This window comes from Capsicum annuum, chromosome 2 (genome assembly GCF_002878395.1).
Source record: "Capsicum annuum cultivar UCD-10X-F1 chromosome 2, UCD10Xv1.1, whole genome shotgun sequence".
NCBI classification, from domain to species: Eukaryota; Viridiplantae; Streptophyta; class Magnoliopsida; order Solanales; family Solanaceae; genus Capsicum; species Capsicum annuum.
This window is the reverse complement of record NC_061112.1, coordinates 143243485-143267981: the sequence shown is the minus strand read 5'-3', so window position 1 is coordinate 143267981 and position 24497 is coordinate 143243485. Positions and strand designations below refer to the sequence as shown.

Sequence of the window (24497 nt, the reverse complement as noted above, 5' to 3'; positions counted from 1 at the left end):
GGGTTGGTTCATATCTCAGTTTGATGTTAGTAATGCTTTTCTACATGGTGACCTACAGGAAGAGGTTTACATGAAGTTTCCAGCAGGGGTCACATCACCCCAACATGTTTATCGACTAAGGAAATCCTTGTATGGCCTCAAGCAAGCCTCTAGACAATGGTATGCCAGTCTTGCGGGGGCACTCAGTTTCAAAGGATTTTCTTCCCCTCTCAATGACTATTTCTTATTTTTCAAAAAAAAAAAAAATGAAGACTTTGTCACTATTATCACTGTTTATGTAGATGATATTCTTATTACAGGCAATGATCCTATTGAAATTTCAAGTCTTAAACTGTTTCTACATTCAGAATTCAAAGTCAAAGACTTGGGGGAACTTCATTATTTCTTAGGTATGGAGGTTTCACGCAAAAAGCATGGAATTATTCTTACTCAACAAAAATTTACACAGGAATTACTTACAGAGTTTGACTGCAGTGATATGCCCATTGTTTATTCTCCTCTTGATCCTTCTTCAAAATTGGTCGCCAAATCAGGTTCTCTCCTCATTGATCCCATCATTTATCGTCGATTAATTGGCAAGATCAACTAGTTAACTCACACTTAACCAGATCTTTGCTTTACCGTCTTGATCCTCAGTCAGTACATGAATCAACCAAGCAACGATCATTTTTTAGTTGCGTTAAGAGTTCTTCGATACCTTTCTAGCACTTCAAATCAGGGTCTATTCTTTTCTTCATCCCCTTGCTTTGAACTCTTAACCTTCTGTGATGCCGATTGGGCATCCTGTCGTGATTCTCGTTATTCCGTTAGTGGCTTCTTTATCAGTCTTGGCGGATCCCCAATTGCTTGGAAGTCTAAGAAACAAACTTCTATTTCCTTGTCTTCCGCAGAAGCGGAATATAGATTCATGAGGCGTCTTGTTGTAGAAATTACTTATTTGACTCGTCTTCTTTCAGATCTCTCAATCCCACCATCTCTACCAATTCCCATTTTCTCCGATAGCCAAGCAGCTATTCATATCCTATGTTCCACAAACGGACAAAACATGTGGAACTCGATTGCCATTTTGTTCGACAACAGTTTCTTTCCGAGCTTATTTCCCTCTCATTTGTCCGTTTAAAATCTCAACTTGCTGACCTGTTTACCAAACCCTTATCTGGTCCTTCTCATCATTCTATTCTTGCCAAGTTGGGCATCTCTTTCCTCCTCTTTAACTTAAGGGGGTTGTTAGAAGAATTAACTCACTCCTCTTACCAATTTTCCATTGAAGATGATAACACACAGAAGAGAAAAGGAAAGAAAGATGTCAAGAGCAAGTCAAGAACAAAAGAGAAACTTAATGGACTTATGTCTGAAGACAGCTGAGAGATGTAGCAAGATCAGAAGCACACAAATAAAACATGATTGATTAAATATGGACCATCAGATGCATACAAGGACAGTTGTTCATATTCTAGATAATTTTATACAAAGAATATAGTTAGTTATAACACCTATGTACTTAGACAAATAGGAATTAGACAAGTGTACGAAATTATTTTCTTATTTTTGCAAGAAATACTTGTATATATACACAGCTTTGTACATGGATCAATACATGAGAAGAAAATTTTTTCCTAATTCAACTTGTGATTTCTTTTGGGGGTGGGGGTGGGGGGGGGCATGAATTTCTTGAGTGCAAAATCTATGATTGTTGTAAAAATTGAATCTCTTGGTATATACTTATAGCTCTTGCTTCTTACTATATTCTTTACTTTTATTTTTTCTTACCTCTTGCAATTGAGATTGAGTGACGAAGAGATTGAAGGCTGCGTTACATGATTATTAAAGAACATTTTTATTTTTTCTGTAATTTCAGAACGTTTTGACTGATGAAGGAGAAAAAAAACAAAAATCAAAAGCTAAATGTGAAGCATTGTTCCACATTATCTAGAATTACAATAGGGAAATACTGAATGAAGTAATTTTACTGTATGTCACATAACTAGATATATAGTTCTACTACAGTTATGTGAACATTAGCACATAACTACCTTTACATAATGTAGGACAACTTACTTTAATAACTTCACTCCTTGGAAATGATTTATATATGTAGCCAATGCGATAATAAACATTATCTTACAAACCACATATTGTAGAAAATTTAACCAAATAAAATGTGAAGAAAAAAACAAGCTCTCGTGCTTCTCCAATATTATCTAATTAATTCTTCAGATATGCTACTAGTAGTACTAATATTTAACAACTTCCTCTATCAGAGAAAGTGCTAAGCTTGGGTCATTAGCCTCCCAGTGATCATTCGGAGATGCTTCGCAAGATCCTTTAGTGTCATGCAGAAACTTTCATCCATCTGCAAGGTATTTATAATAGAGATTATGCACATATATAAAACTTGAACTCTTCAAAGTTTATGGGTTTAACCTATACATACATGCGTTGTTAGTGCAAAGCATATATGTACATTGTACACTATTAGTACATTTTACCATGCTGTGACATGTTACCTGCCTTATTATAGTAGTTATTTTTTATTATTGATTTTTAAAGAAAAATTATACGTCTGGTAAATCAAAATTAAACTCAAAATGTAAAAGATTGATCCTTATATGTACGTACTCATAATTTGGTAAATACTTGAGTAAGTTTGTAGTGTTTTACCTTAGCAACAACAGTGACATCAGTGGCATGCTTTCCAAAAGGCATCATACAGCTTTGAATAATGGTAAGACGAAGCTTCTCTATTTCGGTAAGGATATTCAGCACGAACGCGTTGTGCCTCGCACAGGTAATTCTGATCAATACTCTATTATCTGAGAATCGTACTTCAATGTCTGCCGGTAAATCGCCAGCAGAGGATGAAGAGTATTCATCTTCTTCCATTTTCAGTTGAGTTTTGCTCACAAACATAACTGATTCCTGCTGGGGCGTTGCCTTTTTCTGTTCTTCCAATAGTTGCACCTTTTCTTGTAGCTCTTTCACGTGGTTGATTGCTTGCTCAAGAATTGAAGCTTTGTCCACCTACCAAGTCATTATTTACGCGCGAATTAAACAAATGTTAGCTATCTAGATATTTTTAAAAATTAATCAGCTATTTATCATGAGTTATTATTAAACTATAAAGTAATAGCGTAAAAATGCACAATCATAACGATTTACACATAATTAATTTACAAGTGACTTGAGCGTGTAAATATTTTTCACGGCATTAGTGCACAGAACGATTAGTAAAAAATAGAACAATTGTTAGTACTAATTAGCAAGGAAATCAATCACAGTATTGAAAACGGGGTCACAATGAAATGTTGTGCGTTCATAATTAGAGAGAGAGCTAAAATCTCATGCTTATGGAATTTGAATCATAGAAAATGCAATTTACTGGGCTCTATCGAGTAAATTAAATTATATTTTAACACATATACAGTGCGTCCGCTAAAACCTCAAAATAAAATAATAGAGTACCTTTTTAAGATCTGGAAGAATGGCTGAAAGTTCCACAAACCTCTGGCTGAGTTTTTCTCTACGCTTACGCTCAGCAATAATATGATGTTGATCTATTGAAGGAATTCTTTTCCTCCCTGCTGTGTTATCCTTTTGATCGTAACAGCAACTTTTAGAATTCGGATTTGGAAAAAACTTCTCATCTGATGAATCACACAAGTACATCTCATCCACAGCTTCTATTTTACACCCTTGGACATGATGACTGCTGGTCTTATTAGTATTATTAAAAGAAAGAAAACGAGGTGAAGATGAAGAGTTGTTGTTACTCATTTTGGGTTGAATTGGGCAACTTTCCGAAGGGGTGATGATCGAAAAATCGTTCTTTGAGACTTTACTTTTGGTAAAATAAGGAGGAGAATTAGCACGATTACTATCTGGAGATAGAGATAGTTCTCTAGTAGTATCTTGATCCTCAGAGATTGTGGATTGTTGAGTAGTGAAATCGTCGATGGACTTGTTTTTATTCGAGCAATAGGCACCTTCTTCCTGCAAGTTTAATCGTACAAACAGAATTAAGATATTACGTGTAATATATGATCTAAGATTATTTATTTATTAATATGTTTGTGTATTCGATCTTACCGTTCTCGAAAACCATCTTAGCGATGAACTGTCCATCAATTGGTGCAGATGAGGATTTTGGAACTTGCTACAATGTACTACTACTAGTGTATTATATTTGAACCATATCAGGAGTAGGAGAATTTTTCATTCACAACAAGTTAATAAGGTTACTTATCTTCAACCAAAGTGAAAAGGTAGTTATACTTTTATATTGCATATTTTATATGCCACGAGTGAAATGTTCCTCAATTTTTTCAGTTCTGGGTGTCCGTGAGGGTTTCCTATATTATTGTATAAACTAAAAAATGTCCATTTTGGAAGATATGACAAATCCTTGTACTATTTTTCCATTTTTTACTTGAATATTTTAGCCATCCTTGATTTTTAAACATCGGATTACTCCATATGGCATAATAAAATAATGTTTGAGTAGCTGTAGATTCCTTGAAATTATCTACTCTATTAACTACTATTGTTTTGGTCCACAGTACACACGAGTTACATGCTGACTAAAATATAGACCAGTCGTACGCAGAGAAAATTAATTAAGTGACCTATTGATATAAATTGTCAGTAAGAGAATACGAAAGTTTTTTGATCCGCTCCTAATATTAAAAAGTAAGAAAATGAATAATAATTTGAATGGAAAATAAAATAAAAGAGCACTCAGAGAATGGGAACCAGATTAATAGCCAGTACAAGTGGAATTTATTAGAATAATTTGACAATGTCAGATGTGATAAACGAATTCTAACAAATCGGAGATCAGCAATCACTAAAGAGAGACAACAGGTATCTGATTGGTTTGGAATTTAAAAACTAAAGACTGATTTTTGAAACTTATTATCTAAAACATATCAGACATAAAATCATGTCATTAATGTTAAACGATAAGTTTGAAGTATAGAAACGTGTCGAGGTTATTTTTGGACAAAGCAAAAAAAGAGAAGTGCAGTATTATCACATAAAATAGAACGGAGGAAAAGATTAGCTTACATTGGAAATTTCTTATGTTTGGCTAGCTAAATATTTTGAAAATATTTTTCAAATGAACGTATTTTTCTTAAATTTAAGAAAATTAACTTCCTCTCGTAAATAAGAAAAATTTGTGTTAGCTTACCTTTTTAATCTTTGAATTTCAGGATCTCTCTTGCTCCATTGACAGATGAAATGAAGAATTAATTATTTTAAGATTTAGATCTTCCCATTTTGGTCGAATCCCTCAAACACAATCTCCGTGAACTATAAAAAGAATGGGATCACGATTCTGATAAAATCAAATCCCAGAAATTGTATTTCTCTAAGGCTTTTGTCATTTGTAATAGCAATGACCAGAAATTCTAGAAAGAACCCCAAAAATACAAAGTCAAGAGATGAAATTCAAGCTTGTAAAAATCCAATCTCTCATATCCAAATTCCAGACTCGATAATCGTATTTGCTTTGCAAAACTATACTATATGTTCACCTATAATTTCAAGTAGAAGCAGAGAATATCAAATGCAAACAAATTGGATGTACATATCATTAAATTGTTATCATTAAAGCGCAAATTTCAGACTTAAACTGAGCCTAAACCATATTAGTGTTGGATTAAGCTGATAGAGAACATCACTTGCCCCTCCTTACCAACATTAAGAATATGATGGATCACCTAAACAGGTCTATAACAAATGCACATATTTACCCAAAAAAAAATAAAAATTAAGTTTTAACAACCAGAAACATCTTCCACATTATTAGAAAATCAGAATCCCAGAGACACGGACAGCATCAAACATAATCCTAAAATAGCAATCCTGGCAATATAGCACCTCAGTCAGAATTATGCTATTGCATTTCTACTGATCTACAAAAGCACATCTGCTCCAAGATGCAAACTGTGAACGTCAAAAGTAAGGGCCATCTTGGATTGGGTTATAGCATTTTTGGAGTGTTCGGGTTACTTTAGAATGCTTATAAGCCTTAGTTTTAGGCTGAAATGCAAAAAATAAGAGGCTGTTTGGATTGACTTATTTTTAAGTGCTTTTGAATTTTAAGCACTTTTCTTATTATTATTTTTAAGTCAAAAGTCATAAGTTAGGAGTTCTAACTTGACTTTTGGCTTAAAGCCAATCCACCCACGCGGGCACCAAGTCTTATAACATAAATAAGCACAGGCGACAAGCAAATTTTTCCTTTCTCACCCTTTTTTCTTTTGAATGGTGGGCAGGAATGGAGAGGGGTGAGCGACGAAGTAAAAGTTAAAATTGAAACGATTTTCATAATTCAGATACAGTTATTCGTCTAGAAAAGCAAATTCCTGAATTACAATAACTAAGACAAAAGCTGAAAGCGCATCAAGATCACCAACTGCCAGAATCTAAAAGATAGAGAGTTTCTACATTAATAAGACATTCTTGCATGCAAGGCGAAAAAGATGCAGCAACCTGCGCTACATCACCTAATTGGACTGCACAAATGCATTGGAATAAATAAAAGAATAGTTAGTCTTCCCCCTGAGTCCATATCTTCACAGTCTTGTCATTCCCAAGAGAACCAGAAGCAATCATGTTCTGAGTGGGGTTGCATGCTACAGAAATCACAGTATCAGTATGACCTTCCAATTTTTGAACTATCTTCCTCGATTGAAGTTCCCACAAATACACACACTTATCCTCAGAACCACTGACAATATATTTCCCATTTGTTATAGAAAATGTTGATGAAACACAGAACTTTGAGTTGGCATGGCCTGTGTAAGTTTTCAGAACTTTTCCTGTCGAGAAGTTCCAAAGCCTCTGCAAAACAAGGAAAAGAAAAGCATGCAAAGGTCATTGAGCACGTCAAAAAGCAGTCTCATTTTCGTGTTTTTTTTTCCAAGTCGTTAAGTAGCAGTTTCTAGACAGTGAAATTTTTTGCAGAGGCTACACTAGACAGACATATACCGACACACTCCCAAACACGGTACACATACTTCTTGTGAAAACTAAGCAATACTAAAATGTGCAATCAGCTTAGTTAGAAAATAGCACTACTATTTGAAAACTGCAAGGAACACATCTGCCAAGACGTAATGCTTCATTACTAGAGGAAACTGGACTTTGAAAAGAAATGGATGATGGACAAATTTTTTCTTCTTCTTCTTCTTTTTTTCTTTTTGAGAGAGAGAAACATTGGAGTCTAAAAGGGGCAGGTTGAGTAGGACCAAGATGGAGTACTTGGAATGCAAGTTTAATGACTTGATGCAGGAAGACGAGGTGGTAGTGAAGTTGGATTCGCAGGTGGTTAGTAAGAGGGATAGTTTTAAGTATCTTGGAGCTATGATTCAAGGGAATGGAGAGATTGATGAGGATGTCTCTCATCGTATTGGGGCGGGATGGATGAAATGGAGGCTCGCCTTGGGGGTTTTGTGTGACAAGAAGGTGCCTCCCAAGCTGAAAGGCAAATTCTATAGAGTTGCAGTCCGTCCAACCATGTTGTATGGAGCGGAGTGTTGGCCAGTTAAGAACTCTCACATCCAAAAGTTGAAGGTGGCGGAAATGAAGATGTTGTGGTGGATGTGTCGACTTACTCGAGGTGATAGGGTTAGGAATGAGATTATTCAGGAGAAGGTGGGGGTAGCGTCGGTGGAGGACAAGATGCGGGAAGTGAGGTTGAGATGGTTTGGGCATGTGATGAGGAGGGGCACTGATGCCCCTGTTCGTAGGTGAGAGAGGTTGGCCTTGGATGGTTTCAGGTGGGGTAAGGGTAGGCCAAAGAAATAGTGGAGAGAAGTGATTAGACGTGACATGGAGCAGTTACAGCTTACCGAGGACATGACCCTAGATAGGAAGATATGGAGGACGCATATTAAGATAGAGGGCTAATATGTGTGGTTGAGTCGTAGTCAGTAGGTAGGAGTACCTTGAGGTAGCTTGGCTAGTAGTCGTAAGGCTTTGTACATAGGTTGCAGCTTCTAGTTAGGTGGATTACGGGGAGGTGGGTTCCTTTGGTTTGTTAGTATATAGTATTTCCTTGTGGGTGTTGTATCTCTGTTATTATATCTTGTTTCCTGTTCTATGACAATTTTGTTTAATGTCATTGTGTCCTGAGCCGGGGGTCTATCGGAAACAACCTCTCTACTTCTTCGGAGGTAATGGTATGGACTGCGTACATTCTACCCTCCCCAGACCCCACTATGTGGGAATATACCGGGTTTGTTGTTGTTGTTGTTGTTGTTGAGAGAGAGAAACATTAAGACTTAAGACGAATGACTGATAATCCTCAAAGCACCATGACAATTTTTGCACAACAAATTCACTGTTAGTAGTTTGCTTTACTGAATATACACATTGACAATAGTTAAATTTCACAGATGAGAAGCCAGCCATCTCTTGAAAGGTGCATGCCACCAACAGAAGAGACCACAAGTTGTATATAAATCAAAAGAGCGTGTCCTAAGGGCCAAAATCAGACAAAGCTTGACTACATAACTCCAACACCCATAAAAACAGGGTGGCGAAAATTTCATCTGTTGTTTTCTCTTATTAAAAATCTTTAGGCTGTTACTGTGAGAAAAAAAAAGCAACTTCCTTGAGATAGATGGTTCAGGAAATCGACAAGAACAGGAACCCGACTTAGAGGACAATGCTATCTCTTTTTTGGCTTCTTTGGAATAGATGAAATAGGAGAAGGTTGATCTTATTTTTATTTTTTTTGAGTCAAAGGAGAAGGTTACTCTTATTTTCATTTTTATTGGCGAAAGAGAAGGTTCCCCTTCCTATGAGAAGCTCCAAACATGCATGCTTCTGATACCATATTACTCAGAGGTGGATGCAATGTTGCTGCGCTGGATTCATTTGAACCCAGTATTTCGATGCCGAGCATAAATTTATGCATCAAAATCCATTAAATTTGCAATACTAGTAGGTTTGAACCCATAATTTTAAAATAAATGAGCCCAATACTAAAACCTTAAAGAATGAACCCATAGAGCTCAAAATCCTTGATCGGATTCTGATCTTACCTTGATAGACTTTTATTCCCTTCAAAAGATAAATTATTTCATCAGAATATAATTCCACATGTGGATAAAACTGCAACATTGAATGCTTTCCCTAATTAATATGTTAATTATCATGGGATTCTAGTCTGAAGCAGGTTTCCTCATTGTTAACTTCCGTAGCCATACAAATTTCACATGGACTATAACACATAATTTCAACCACCTCTGAGTACCTACTTGAAGGAATACATAGACTAAATAATTGCAGGCTTGCAGAATACAGGGATATCTTCTCTCATTGACTGTGCTTGGGTAACGAGGGCTAGTGTCTGTTGGATTTTTGAGAATCGGTATTTTTGTTTCTTAGTTTCATATATTAGTGATCATATTGTGGTTTTAGCGCTATTTGTTGGGTTTTAGGTAAGTACGTATTACTAAAGTCTTGTATTAATTTATAAGTATTCTATCAACTATTGCCACATGCATAAAGTACCAGCAAAACCTGTTGGGGATAGCATTGGGTTTACTGATGCGTTAACATAAGATCCAAATTTAATGTTTCAAATTTCTAGCTGAGAAGATAGAACCCATTGAGAAATCTGTGCTTTCAGAAAAGATCAGCGAGTATAGAGTAAGGAAAGAGATCTCAGAAGTAGCAATCAGTTGACGTCTGTTTTCATCACAGAAAATGCTTGTGACCTATTTATTTGGAAAAAAGCAATTCCAGAGCCATAACTATTCCGTGTAAACTGAAAAAGGTAGTTATGTGCGTCTCAACTTCAAGCTAGACCCCGGGAAAAGCCCACTCTCGGAACAGGTAACAGACACCGCACCTTTACCCCTTAGAGAAAATGTGAAGAATTTGTCAGAGAGAAATGCAAGCAATTTTGCTGGAATCCAATAAAAAAAGTGAAGAATCAGGAGCACGAGACAAATTCAGGAAGCCATCACCAGGTTGAATGGGTGACTGAGCCTAGCCAAATATGAGCCGTCTTTAGAGAGTTTAATTTGGCAGATACATTTTGGTACTCGCCCAACCTGTTAATATCTTTTTGGATTGGATTTGCTACCCTTGTGCATGGCATACTTTACTAGTCCTAGTTTCTCCTTCCAGTTTCAGCTTGACTTCTCTTCTAGTATTTCCCCTTTGTGAAAAAGAATTGGATGGATAATCTTCAGTCTCTTAAATAAGAAAAAAAGGGCAGCTCGGAGCACTAGAGCTCCCGGTATGTGCAGGGTCCAGGGAAAGGATGGACCACAAGGGTCTATAGATAAAATAAATATTTTAGAAAACTTTAGCATGTTTCTTGTCTCTGTTTGGATCAATTTACATCTGCTAAATAAACAAGATTAGACACATGATGCTCAACTCTCAGACTTTCCATAACAGCAGTTCCAACTTCACCAAAAGCACACAACAAGTGATATGCTGCAATTGAAGCACTTGATAGACAAATGTATTATAATCTTTTAATCATTAAAACCTAAGTTCTCCGCAGCATGAAAGTTCAGCGCTCTTGACTTAATCAGCTCAAAACAGCAAAGACACCAACTTTGATGATTAAATCGAGTAACAGGAACATTCATATTACGAAGAATCCAATAGAACAATCTTTACAATGTTTCATAACCACTACATTGATGTAAAAAACACTTTGGACTCCACAGAAAATAAGAAAAGAAAACAGCTATCTAAAGTGGACAAAACACTTGTATAATGCACCTCAGAGGAAGCTTCTTTGGAATAACTTCACCAAAAAGCTACAATTTTTCAAACAAAATCTACCAAAACTCAACCTTTACAGAACTTCTGCTTACGCAACTGGCAGCCAAAATTCAGTGTCTAAAAACAAGAGGATTACAAATTTGGAAAGAACACAAAAACAAAACAACAGAATAATTCCAGAAACAGCAATGGAAAAAAAAAACAGGAACTTACCAGAGAATTATCCAAAGAGCCAACGAGTAAAAATTTGCCATTGGGCGAGAACTTGACGAAACTAACAGGTGGATTTTCATCATCAATAAGGGTCTTCACACAATGTCCAGTTGAAGCATCCCAAATTCTACACAAACCATCATAACTACTCGAAACAATCAACGTCCCATCCCGATTATAATTCACAGCAGTAACAGGATCCGAATGCGCCGGAAGCACCTTAAGACACTTTCCAGTTTTCACATCCCACATTCTAACCGTCTCATCAAACGACCCAGAAACCAACATATTAGCTTGAGGATTATAATTAACACAAAATACGTAATTCGTATGACCTGTTAGGGTTTTGACATGGGCCCCAGTAGCAACATCCCATAATCGGATAGTTTTGTCATCGGAAGCAGTAGCTAAATGACGTCCGTCGGAGGAAAAGGCAACATCGGAGATGCCTTGTTCGTGACCTAGGAATTCGTGAAGAAGGGAGCCGTCGGAGACGTCCCATGTTCTGGCGGTTTTGTCGGCGGAGGAAGTGGCGAGGAGTTTGCCGTCGTCAGAGAATTTGACGGCGGAGACGGCGCGTTTGTGGCCGGAGAGAGTGTGTTTGAGCTCGTAGGGTTTGAAAGAATCTGAAGGCTCAGGAGTTGAAGTCATTTGGGGTGTTTTGAGAGTTAAGGATTTTTTAGCGAACTGCTGATCCAACAGAGGAAACTAATGTGTGGACTTTATACATAAGGTGGGAATTCAAAATACTCCCTCCATTACTTTTTATTTGACACATTTTCTTTTTAGAGTTAAAAAAGATACTATAAATTTTTACTAATATTTTTGAGATACAGTTTTTATTTAATATATTGTTATGTGAAAAATATAATTTAAAATACTTTTTATGTAATTATTGAATGTTCAAATTTTAATAAATTAATTTAATTTAATTTTAAAAATTAATCAAATCTAATTTATACATTTGTATATAAATATGGTTATGGACACTTATTTGTTAGCTTGACGATCGTTATACATTAGTTTGAGACATTGTCCTGTTTTAAAATTTTTGAATATATATATGACTCTTTCCATTCAAACTCAATTGATCAAAAAGGAGGATACCGAAAACCGAAATTTATAGTTCGCCAAAATTTGGGGGAATGTCTCTTTTGAAAAAAAAAAAAATTTATTGTGAGTCCCATACAACTAACAAAAGTTGTACGAGGGCTTTTTATTTTATTGACATGTGTTTTTTGTGGGCCCTCACCATTGACGTCTTCATTCTTCACCTAGCACTCACGTGCTCTTGTTTTCATTATTTCATTTTTTTTTCTTCTTCAAATTCAATATTAATATCACCAAAAATTTAATATAATTTTTTCTACAATTAATTTTATGCATTTACTTTCTATTTTCCCACCTCCAACTATTTTCTCCCAAAATTTCTCTCAACTATTTCCATTATTTTTATCTCCATACTTTTTTTCTCCAGAATTTCTTTGACAGAAATACTCATAATACACTCATAAATTTTTGAAGGAATATTTATTCTTCTTTATTTTTAAAATTTATATTTTTCTGTACTTGAAATTTAATGTTCAAGTCAAAATGATGATGATGCCTCTCAATTTCTACTTCCTAGTCTCTAACTGTCTGCTAAAGTAACACCTTTCTCTCATTTTCTCTTTACTAGTGAACTAATTTCATCTTTGAAAAAAATTCAATTATTATAATATTTTCAGTTGAAACGCTATTAATAGATAAGATTATTTTTTTTACCTGAGATGGAATAAATATGTCAATAGAGCGACACAAAGCAATTTTTCGGTGCTAATTACAAATCTTAAATTAAAGTAAAAGTTACATAAATCTTTAGAGCTAATTACTTTCTATCAACTTTTTCTCAAATTATTAGAAAAAAATTATTTAATGCTAATGAATATATTACATTATTTTGAATATGTCATTTAATTTTACACGAGCATATCATATAACACGTTGCATTTTTTATGGTGTATTAAGCTTTCAAGTAAAATAAAAAACTTATGTAATTAGTTTAAAAGAACTGAGATTTTAAATAATTGTGATATAATATATTTTTTTCTAAATTAAATTACATATGAAAAGATAGAGTTTTGTAAAAAATGAAATGAAAATTCAAACCAACATAGGAAAAAAAAATTAACAAAAATATGTTGATGGAAAAAGATCAAAAAGTAAACAAATCACAAAGTAATAAGAGATGGGTCCCACATAAGCCAAATATCAAACAATAAAATCCTCATATACCAGTATGATGTGGCTTATTTCACACACAATAAAATTTTTCTCTTCCAGCGCCGGACTCCCTAAGAGAGGAGGAAGACCATCAACTATTATGTACAGTATAACATATCAGGGGCAGTCCACTTCGGAAGTCCGGATTCCGACAGGCAACAGGCTAAGCAAGTCATAATTTTTACGGGAAACTGCAGGAGTGAGTCTATCGTATATTCTCTTTTTAGAAAGAAGGGGTATTGTATTTTCTCTTTTAGAAAGAGGGCGTATGGGTGAGCATTATTCCCAACCTTATAAATTGTAATGCCCTCTCTCATTTCCCCTTCCCCTGCTCCCAATTTCTTTAAAAAGAAAAAAAGAGAGATAGGAGAATTCTATACTTGACAAGGTATCTTAAACTTTGGCGATCCAACATGCATTAACAAAAATCTGCTTTTCAGGCTAGGCTATCACCTGACGAGCAGGATTTTCAGGTTTCAACGACCAAGGATGCAGATGAACCAACACTTCCATAGCACCTTTTTATGATATTTAAGCAATAGTAGAACTCAAAAGCAGCAACGGTTTTAAGTCATTGTGTCTCCATGAGCTTCGCAGAAAATTCACTCGGTAATTCACTTTTAACTGCTTCATCAACAGCCAACAACTTTCAAATGCTCACACTACTTAAGTATGCGCTGCAGCAGCACAATTACATTCTTTACTTCATTAAAAGACGAGAATTAATTGAATAATCTACGCCAACTACTGGATCAACTAAATGGCTATACAACCTCTAATACTATATTATGTACAATTGGAGGGGAAAATTGAAAAAGGAATCAAATGAAAGAATAGACTGTTTAAACAAATCTTGCTGACTGAGCTTCGCCGCTATTGGAACTAAATGAAACTTAAGTGGTTGAATCACAGGAAGGAAGCACCTGCATCTCTTGCAAGTTAAATTGCCCAAGTTTAGGAAGCACGTGATTAGAGTTGACCGATGTGAAGTTCTGGGTTAAGGGGCTACTATGAAACCGACCTTGCCTTGATACCCTATGGTGAAAGTAACCGCTGCTACTTATTTCAGCATGGTAGCTTGGCCATATTTGCTGCCTGATAGAGCTTGACTGGACATCCTATAAGCGAGATAAAAGAGTTCAGTAAATGTATAAACCAAAAAGGAAACAGGAGAAAATAACATTGAGAGGCAAGTAGTTGAAATACAAAAGGGAGGAAGTGCATGTCCTAATAAAAATGGTCATAGTCTCTTCAATATGGAGGTATTCAGAATGATTAGTTTGAAGGAATACCAGCTGCTGCTGCGCGAAATCCACATGGGAAGGTGTCATTGATATGCCACTTTCACTGCATGAAGAAAATTGGTTTCTTGTTGGTGGAGGATATGAACTGCAATATTCAAGAGGACGCCTACTAGGAACTTCATGTAGTGAAGAAGTCCCATCTTTGAAACAACTTTCGTCTTCGTTCAGTGTCCTACTTTCTGATGGAGAGCAGTCATGCAAATGACAAGAACTGTTGTCTTCACCTCTGCAATTGATATGCGGTGATCTCCGATTTCTCAATGAAATTGGCATAGAACAGAAGTATTGTTCAAGTGGCACGTTAGCACCAAGCTGAAAAGTTGGCGGAGAGGAAGATAAGGTTGTATATGTTCCATTTCCTGTGTTTGGTGACTGTCTTCTATCAGATAATTGAATTTGGCCAGTCATTGTCCAGTCTTCAATAGTTATTCCTTGTTTAAGAGCAAGATCTGTTATCTGCTTTTCATCAAGGCCTAAACTAAGGAGTAAATTCCACAGATTCTTTTGTGCTTCCCTTTGATTGTGGAGTATTTGATCTCTCATCGCTATTTCAAGCTGAAGCTCAGTATTAGCAATTCCCTAAATGTAGGGGTGGTAAACAAGTTAGGTTCAAACGATACAAAAATATTCAGACAAAATTACTATAAGCAATTCTGCATAATTCTTTTTTAAATTTTCATTGGGTTTGCTAGTACTAGAGGCAGCAAACCAATGAGTGGAAACATAGACGGCAAAATTACAGAGGACGTAATGCATCTTCTGGTGTAAAGGGAACTGGATAATTGATATATCTGTTTGTTGTTGAAACTGAACTGGATAAATGACATATCTCCTTTGGAGGGATTTAAACAAATGAGCAAAAACAATGGTATGTGCTTACCAAGAGCCTGTATTGACTGAGAACTCTCAAGTAAGTCTTGTTTCCATTATTGCTAATAGCTTCATCAATCATAGCTTGGAGTTCACACCTTCGTTTCTCATTTGCTTCAATTTCCTGCGGAATTTACAACTCCTGATACGTTAATAGAAAGCAGAGATTGGATAATATAACCTACATCAATAGTACTTAGCCACCTTCAGATAATTGTTACTGAGCTCATCATTGTCACGAATATTATCAAGAATGACTTGGCGTCTTGCTCTTAGAGCCCGCACGACTGCCCCATCCTTTTCAACAGCCTGAAAAATTAAGGAAATACCCAATAAGAAAAACGTTCTTGAACTTCTTAACATAATATCAGATCTTCAGAGAGTAAAAGAGTTGTAGAGAAGGAGAAAGACAAGACAGCGCTAGTGATCTTTAAGGATTGAAGAGCAAAATTATGAAGCACCTTGGACCAGACAAAAATGAAGGAATAAAATAGAAGCAAATGACTAAGCATTAAGCACTCCACTTTCACAATCAACGTAGACTGACCTGAGGGAAGTGACCCTCCAAACAGTTGTAGAGCATTCATACCACAGGGAGCACTAGATATGTAGAAACTTAAGAAGAAACTGGAGCTACCGATCAACCAAATACAAATCATTGCGTGCAAGATAGATAAATGTTTCGGCACCATGTGGTAAGCGCCAGAGAGAAGCATATAGATGTTTGGCAAATATATGGTCCTCAGATTTTGATCAAGTTAAGAATACAATGATACTTAACCTGCTGTTTCGCGATTCCATCATCAAGATTTTGGAGTTCATTACGGTTGCTAATGTTCATCTCCTCTATCTCAAACAAAGCCTTCTGCAAATTTATTCTATCCTGGACATTTTCACTGGTTTCATGGCTCAACGTGTCCAACCAAGAGAGTTCGTCATCTGAGGCCTTTTCAGTAGGCTTGGCAATTAGTTGTGTTTCTTTGTCATCTAATTCCTTCCTCAACTGGCTGACCTCATTCTACAAGGAAAAGCAGCTCTTCTAAACATGCATGATTTTGTAATGTCCAGACGAAAAATGCTAAAAATATCAGCATGCTTACTTGAAGGCTATCGATCATCCGTTGATAATCTGAAACATGAGTATTGATTGTGCCGATGTTTTTCTGAAGAGCATAAAAATGCAGGTCAGAACTGATGAGCAACACCTACTGAAATTTGTATTAACTTGTGAAGATAACTGAAACAGAACGACAGATCAATATCTCAAGGCAACGAAACAGGCAAACAGATATTGATCTCTAGAGCATAAATCACATTGCATAGAAATTTATCAGTCTCTAAAGTAAAAATTCGTCTAGAGAATATGGTGATCTATCCCAAACAAATTCCAAGTTGAAACCAAGCTGAATCAAGTACTATGTGTCCTGAATTGCAAATTAGAATGCCCAATATAGTTTCAGCATTGTGATCAGCAATAGGCTCATTTATGAAAGAATTCAGTCATTATCCTGATTCCTGAGTAGTTACTGGGACAAAAGGCAAATAGAAGAGTTTCTCAATTGGATCGCTTTAACATAAGTCACACAGAGAGGATTGGGCTGTACCAGTAAAAAAATCGACTGATTTTACCAAAAGATCACAAAAGGATAAAGTGGATTTAAAAGCAAGTCAACCGTGTGCAACCTCTATACCTTACCACAACCTTGAGATGACCCTTCACCAGAAGGACAGCTACATGAATCTGGTGATGCGGTTACTTTTTTAGTACTAGGAAAACCATTAAGGACTAAAATTAAAATTATCCTTTTAAAGTTTTTATTATTAGTTCCATCCTTCTTCCTCCACTACTCTCATTAGTACTCCCTCCATAGCTTTTAGTTGTCACTATTTTCCTAATTTGATTTCTATTTTTACTCGTCATTTTTGATAAATCAAGAGAAATTTTTTTTTCCATATTTTACCCTTTGCATTAATTACTTATTCTTCAAATCATTTTCCAATACCTATTACTAAATATTAATTAATAGGGGTAATATGGTAAAATCATTATAACAATTATTGTTTTTTTAATAGGTATGTCATGTCAAAAAGTGACAAGTAAAACCGAACGGAGGGAGTAACTGCAATTAGTATCATTCCTTTGTAATACTGGAACACAAGGCCTCTTTAATACACTCAAGTCATCTTAATGTATTTATTTCATTGGATAAACATCAGATTACTCACCTATTCAATTTTACTTTTCTTGTTACACTACCTTCCATCCATCCATTCTCTATCCAAGGGTAACTGTAGATATTACTTCTTTATTGCAAAGTGCTAACCACTGCACCTTAAAACATAATAAACAAATGAAGAGTACTTGTTCTTTCCGCTATGAGAAGATCATGTAACAAAAATTGGGTTTGATTTTAACTATATAATGCATTGGACATCACAACTAAACCTGTTGATCTTCTTCTAGCATGACTCTGGTGTCCTTTGTTAGACTAGTATATTATATTGGACTCTAACCTGAATGTGTGTCTTAATTTCCTTCGCTCTGTCAGCATACTTTAAGGTATTCACAGTATGGTGATACTGACTGACAGCTGGTGATATGGTGGCAATCATTATCGTTTGAGAATTACCACTCAACCCATCTTTCAGAATTCGTGTCAATTTGCTGCAAGAAGAAACAACTAAACTAGTTAGCATTAGGAAACAGATTAACACCAACATAACAACCTTTCAAGAACCTGTTGCGGTAAGGAACATAAGCTAGCCCCTTCTTCTGTTGTTTCCCCAAAGCGTTTATGCAGTTTGCCAAGGCAAGAAGAGATCGATTAATGTTAGCACCATCTCTCAACTTTTGACCTCCACTATTTGTTTCACAAGCTCGTTCACTGTATCAAAAGTTTAACAGCTAATTATCACCTATCTTTTGCTCATGCAGGAAAAGGAGAAGAAAGAAGGAAATATTAGGCAGACCTTCCAGCAAGATCCACAAGTGCCAGTTTTCCTCTTATAACCTGATTAGAGTATTTGTCTCTCTGTTTCCTAGTCACAGTAATCTCCAAAACTGCATGAGATCTGCTCAGAAAATATCAGTATTTCCATACCATTAACAAGGTGATGTAACCAAGAAATTGAGCTAGTCATAGATTCTTCTTCATCTTATAACAAAAAGCAGAGTTATCAAGAACCACCCCCTTTTCTTTTAGCTGTAATATTTATCAGTGTTTCATGTCTGATAAACAATGGCAAGATTCAGTTTTATGAACTGCAGAGGATGTACGAAGTCTGCATCTAAGTCTTCTTTTCCAAGGAATCAAGAAAAAGGAAAAGAGATAATATATCTCACTTTGCTGTAGAAAGCTGGACAGAAAATGAAGGAAATTTTGATAGTACATTAACAGAAAGTCAAGGTTACCGTGATGAAGTTTCATTGACCTCTGTGCTTTCTGTTTTTCGCCTGCTGTTCCCCAAATTTAAAAGCTCAAGGATTTTATCAGCTGAATTAACCTAATACAAGTAACAGGGTCAAGAACGACAAGAAAGGATCTTGTATCACTAGAGCAAAAGTAATTGAAACGTAAATAGTCATTATCTAAGTAACAGTGAGGCCAAAGAACAAGTGATAAGACAAAATAGTCAAATCAACAGATGAAGATAGCATCACAACTGCAGGAAGTATATCTTTTCACTTCAGACCTAAAAGAAACTGGAAAGCTAGGGCAACTTGCATTAAGATGTATGATGCAGATTGATAAGTATTGAAAGACTTGGTGGACAGCATCTCAAAGGCATTAAGAAAACAATATCATGAATACGCAGTGCCACTTTAAGATGTGAAACCCATTGGGACTTCATAAAGCTATTGATTTCAAGGGACGTCTTTAATTAAACAAAAAAAAAAAAAACATTGACCCCAGATGCTAAGTCCAACAACAACAACATGCCTAGTGTAACACCACAAGTTGGGTCTGGAGAGGGTAGGATGTACCCAGACCTTACCCCAACCTTGTAGGGTAGATAGGTTGTTTCCAGACAGATGCCAAGTCCAATGATCCAAAATGTGGTCTTCCCTGAAAAAGATTAATAAAAAATTAATAGGACGAACCTTGATACATCTAAGGCCATGAACCACTATTCCTTGCTCTGGATCCTCTCTGAGCTCCAAGTGACCTGATGACTTCTCAAGTAAGTCATATATTACCTGCTTATACCATATTTAGATGTCAAAAACATGGTCTAGACCACTTCAACCAACCTATACCATGCAAAAGACATCAGACCTCATTATAGACTTCCAGGTAGGAGCAAGTAACTTGAAACACGTCAGAGCTTTTGTCATTCTTGATACGATTGAATATAGTGTTAAGACTCAGAACCATAAGTCCAGGGTCATCTTTAGTTCCAACCATTGTATATGTTTTTCCACTGAAAATACAAACACTTGTTCAATATTAATATATTGATATGACCTGAATGGCAGCCAAAAAATAACTAAATGCCTATAACTTCCATTCAACTTCACAACAAAATAAACCTTTATTAACCAATCTCTGGTTTTCATTTAATTTATTTGATCTGCATCAATCTTTCAGCGTCATTAACTTATCGAGTTTCTCCTTGTATTCAAAATGCTCATTGTTGTAGCATTTTGCATCTCAACTTTACGCACCATATGTTGAAGGTCGAAGGAAGATCAGACTAGTGGTACTTAATGCTAATATGCTCTCTCCGTCCCATTTTATGTGGCATACTTTCCTTTTTAGTCCGCCCCCAAAAAGAATGTCATCTTACTATAATTAGAAAAAGGTTAACTTTAAAATTTCTCTTTTATCCTTAATGAAATGATTTACAACCACTCAAATATTCAAGATTATTTTAGACACAAATTTCAAAAGTCTTCCTTTTTTCTTAAACACCGTGCCAAGTCAAAGTATGCCACATAAAATGGGACGGAGGGAGTGGTTAATTTAGCAGTTAACTTTTAAAAACTTCATATCATGACGGGGTGTTTAACCTATATTCCAACCCCAGGAGATTCATCAGAAGGTTCAAAAACCACAGAGAGGTCAAATGTTCATAATCTAGTGTTGTATGTACCTGCCTGTTGAGCCATAAGCAAAGACAGTTGCATTCAGGCCTTGAATAACACCAGCAATCGTAGACTGGATACTTCTCTCATAGACTCCCTGAGATTCACAGCATCAGATTTCAATTAATGACATCAAATTTGAATGCCAAGGCATATATTGGCATCATCCATACACAAAGCAAAGTCTAGAAGGAAATAACAAGGATAATATAAAATACTTGCCAAATTTGTAGATTTAGGTCCAAATGCATAATCAAAAGCATATCTTCGTTCTTTACTACGATTCTGTATGCGATCTAAGTAATCCTTCGACAAGTCCGGATCCAGAACAACAACCTCCTATTATTCATCATTATTGCCACGAGTTACCAAAAATAACTCAGTTTAGTCAATCAACTCCACAATGAATAAATATACTAATACATAGAGAAAACACAACAGAATGCTTTTCATATAGAACAGTAGAGAAATGAATACAGAACTACCTTATCATTATTTACTCTAACTATATCGCGGCCTCCTTCTTTATCCGTCAATGGCCTACATTTCACTGCTACCTACATCCACCAAAACGATACAGTACTAAGCAAAATACACATCAACAGTTAGCTAAACATTCAAATTAAGAAGAAAAAAAAAACTGTTACCGTAAGGGTAGTAGCTTTCCTTGCAGCTGGAGCTCTAATAATGCTTGGCATATTTAACGAACATTTGCCTCAAAACTTCACCAAACCTCCGACTATTAACCAGCCGAACAACAATACTATCCAAATTTTCAAACCTATTTTGCAATTTGAATTTTGATGATGAATACTAATTACTATTTCACAATCAATCAAATATACTGGTAATTTGCAGCAAAATGGGTAACCGCAGTTTATTCAAACGATGAAAACAGCTAAGATTTTTAGCAAAGGGAAAGGAATATCTCTCTAGAAATGAAGGGAGAAAGGGTGAATATATATATATATACGTGGAGAAAGATGGGAAGGGAAAATTGAAGGGGGTTTCGTCGAGATTAACGAAATGAAATTGAGGCAAGGAAGGTCATTTGCAATGGATATAAATGTTTGTTATCGTTACATTTGATACAGTAAATTTATTGGTGAGGGAACTGAAGGTGGTGATAACCACGCCAAATATAGAATTAGATATTACTAGAATTTTAAATCTGTAAATTAATACTCCCTCCATTTTAAATTAGACATAGTGGCTATTTAAAAAATAGTTATCTCACTGAATTGAGAGGATGATAAATACTACTTTTATCTTTTCATTATATAATATTATAAATTTGATGGACTAATCAAATTTAAATTATCAAGAGAACAAAACGGAGGAAAACTCCTATCCAAATCCAAGGGCGAAAGAGAAACATACAAAATTTATAGTACTTATTTTTCTATTTAAATCTTAATAGTAATGGTTCTTCAATTATAGGAGATGCCACATAAATAGAAAAAACATTCATTAAAGTGAAGTTACGTTTTAAGATATAAATAATACTAAAATAATTCTAAAAAATCCTAATGAATATTTCTTGAAGGAGGTGAAAAAAAGAATTATGACAAATAATTCAAGGAGGAAGGAGTAATGTCTCAATATTATTGCGATAACCATAAATTAGATATAAATAGGTTTTTGACCATGAAATTAAATTTATTTTTTTTTAAGTTAGAATTGTGTTTGGTCATGAAAATAAATTGAATTTTTTTATAAAGAGGTTGAAGTGAAAATAAATTTAAGCTGTTTTCATTTTTCAAATATAATTTTAAAAATTTTTATGATCATACTACAGTTTGACTAAAATGAAATAATTTACTGAAATAAAGTGAAAAAATTTCAGTAACAAACGGGCTCTAAATATAAGTTAAGTTGAAATCAGTAAATGGATTTCTTCTTCTTTATATTGTTGATTAATTGATTTCATTAAATATGGTATGGAATTTACCGGGCGGGTAGGGGAGGAAAACTAAACGATGGTGACCCTTGCTCGTCATTATCAATGTTGTGTTTGGATTTTGGTAAGAGACAGATAGGGTATTTTTGGAATTTTGTGGGACTAAAAAAAAAAACAAGCATAAAAAAGTGGTACGTTGCTTCTTTTGCATAAATTTACTTTTTGGAATTATGTGGGGACATAGACCTTTTTATGTTTCTCAAGGAAAGTTTCTCATTATGAAATGATGACAACCTTTTTGAAGTTTGAGAATATTTGAATTAAGACCCACCAAGTTTTGAATCCAACAAACATTTCTTTGATTATAAAAATGGAAGGCGTGCCAGCCACAATTGCATATGCTGTTGCATTACACGCATAACATTGAAAGAGACGAAGAAGAAAATCCAGTGGATCATACTTCTTGAAAAGTGACACATTTTCTCTTGAAGAGATCAATTGAAGTGCGAACTCTCTGTCTTTTGCATTACATGCATAATAAAAGTGGTATGATTTGTTTTGTTTTGTTGAAAATAAATGGTATTTCATGAAATCAATAAGGTACTAATTATTTTCTTTTAAATGTGTTCAAGTTAAAAACGTTACTTATTATGAATCTGAGGAAATAACTATGTAGTAATCATAGCAATTTGGCCACCTTGCAATTGAATTTAGATGTAATATAGTGTAACTACATAACTTGACTAAAATATATACTCTGTATTTTTCGGAGGCAAACAATTGGAGATAATTACCCTCACTATTTCTACAAATTCTTTTCGATTCTTTCTTTTTTCTTTATTTAATTTTTCTCCATTTCTTTCGTACTCTCACTTTGTCTTTCCAAAGTTGGTGCTTAATTCTATTCCGGGTAAGTGTTTTCTTTCCTTCATCATTTTCTTATTTTTTATTTTTATTACTTACTTAACAATAAAGATTAGCATTTTGATGATATTCATGTTTATACCCGTACTTTATCATAAACAGTTCTTTGGTCCATTGAAATAAAGGAATGAATACCACTGAAATGTTATTCGATTAACTTTGGTTGATGATTAGGATAAATTTATATTGATTAGTTTTGGTCCAAAATAGCAGTAGGTCCAAGCAGTCTGCAGAAAAGGATTACATAGATTGCTTGCTCTCATATCTAATGGATTGATTTCTCAGGTGGGGCCACTCAACTAACAAATAAGTATTATTTCAAAAAGTTACGTTAGCAAATAACTTATTGAGATAATAATAACTATCAGTTAAGTATTCATACAGAAATTAAACTCCATATCTAACTTATCAAAATGTAATAGTTGGCTTACTATTTTTTATCATGAAGAACAAGATGCAATGAAGTAGGGTGGGAAGGTACATGTTTAATGAGGATCACTGACTCACTGGTCCCTCCCAACACAACGAGAGACAAAAAAACCAGAGGGACAGTGGAGATAATTTTGGATCTAACTGAGTTGTACGTACATCTTCTGCAAACATAATGACTCCAGTACATCTTGCTAGCCAAGTGCAGAGTCATATTACATATGAACCCCTCAAATGCAGCCATCAACCTGTTTGATCTCCTAAGGGAAATTATTCTATCAATTTTTTAGGTATATAAATACAGACAGATCTAGAGTAATACAGTATATAAAAGTATAAAGTTGTACACCCACAATCTCTAGATCATAAACCCACCTCTGTCATAATACCATAAAATATACTCCCTCTATTTCAGTTTGTCCAGCACTATTTTCTTATCAGTCCGTGCCAAAACAATGACATCTCCATTTAATATCCTCTTTTACTCATGGTGAGAAGATATTTTGTTATAACACATTCAAGACGACATATTTTAAAAATCTTTATTTCATTCATATCTAGTCAAACTATGTCAAACAAATGGAGTTGCACATCTGCTGAAGTTTTACACCATGCAATGCAACTATTTCTGTGTATTCCACCAGTGGTATCTTTGGCACATGATAAGGTTAGCAGCCTGGTCCAACCGACAAACTCGAACCAAGATGTGATTTCCATGGGCCTGAGACTCACTGCTCTTATCCTAAATGTT

General features: G+C 35.1%; 4 protein-coding genes across 5 annotated transcripts; 1 reads left to right on the top strand and 3 right to left on the bottom strand.

Moving 5' to 3' along the window:
- Positions 1–643: 643 nt before the first annotated feature.
- Positions 644–1120, top strand: LOC124896299 (secreted RxLR effector protein 161-like). Its single transcript, XM_047407853.1, has one exon. The coding sequence runs from the start codon at positions 644–646 to the stop codon at positions 1118–1120; it is 477 nt and encodes a 158-aa protein (XP_047263809.1).
- An 836-nt stretch (positions 1121–1956) lies between these two features.
- On the bottom strand, positions 1957–4457 carry LOC107861361 (transcription factor bHLH19-like). Its single transcript, XM_047407324.1, has 4 exons — positions 4087–4457; positions 3463–3990; positions 2662–3021; positions 1957–2353 (listed from the first exon to the last, which is right to left on the bottom strand). Exons 1-4 carry the CDS (start codon positions 4120–4122, stop codon positions 2270–2272), a joined length of 1008 nt encoding a protein of 335 aa, XP_047263280.1. The 5' UTR covers positions 4123–4457; the 3' UTR covers positions 1957–2269.
- A 1834-nt stretch (positions 4458–6291) lies between these two features.
- On the bottom strand, positions 6292–11747 carry LOC107860140 (COMPASS-like H3K4 histone methylase component WDR5A). The gene is made up of 2 exons (XM_016705399.2): positions 10972–11747; positions 6292–6846 (listed from the first exon to the last, which is right to left on the bottom strand). The coding sequence occupies exons 1-2, from the start codon at positions 11620–11622 to the stop codon at positions 6553–6555; spliced, it is 945 nt and encodes a 314-aa protein (XP_016560885.1). The 5' UTR covers positions 11623–11747; the 3' UTR covers positions 6292–6552.
- Positions 11748–13797: 2050 nt separating this feature from the next.
- On the bottom strand, positions 13798–21607 carry LOC107860139 (kinesin-like protein KIN-8B). Of its 2 annotated transcripts, XM_016705398.2 has the most exons (16): positions 21141–21607; positions 20979–21050; positions 20716–20832; positions 20502–20590; positions 19685–19829; positions 19510–19605; positions 18820–18911; positions 18378–18479; positions 18146–18292; positions 17922–18072; positions 16508–16570; positions 16189–16425; positions 15612–15716; positions 15418–15531; positions 14526–15116; positions 13798–14351 (listed from the first exon to the last, which is right to left on the bottom strand). In XM_016705398.2, exons 1-16 carry the CDS (start codon positions 21189–21191, stop codon positions 14127–14129), a joined length of 2397 nt encoding a protein of 798 aa, XP_016560884.1. In that variant the 5' UTR covers positions 21192–21607; the 3' UTR covers positions 13798–14126. The 2 variants fall into 2 exon arrangements, with proteins under 2 accessions (XP_016560884.1, XP_047263279.1); XM_047407323.1 differs by lacking the exons at positions 20979–21050; positions 21141–21607 and having other exon boundaries at positions 20506–20590; positions 20716–20751.
- Positions 21608–24497: the final 2890 nt, after the last annotated feature.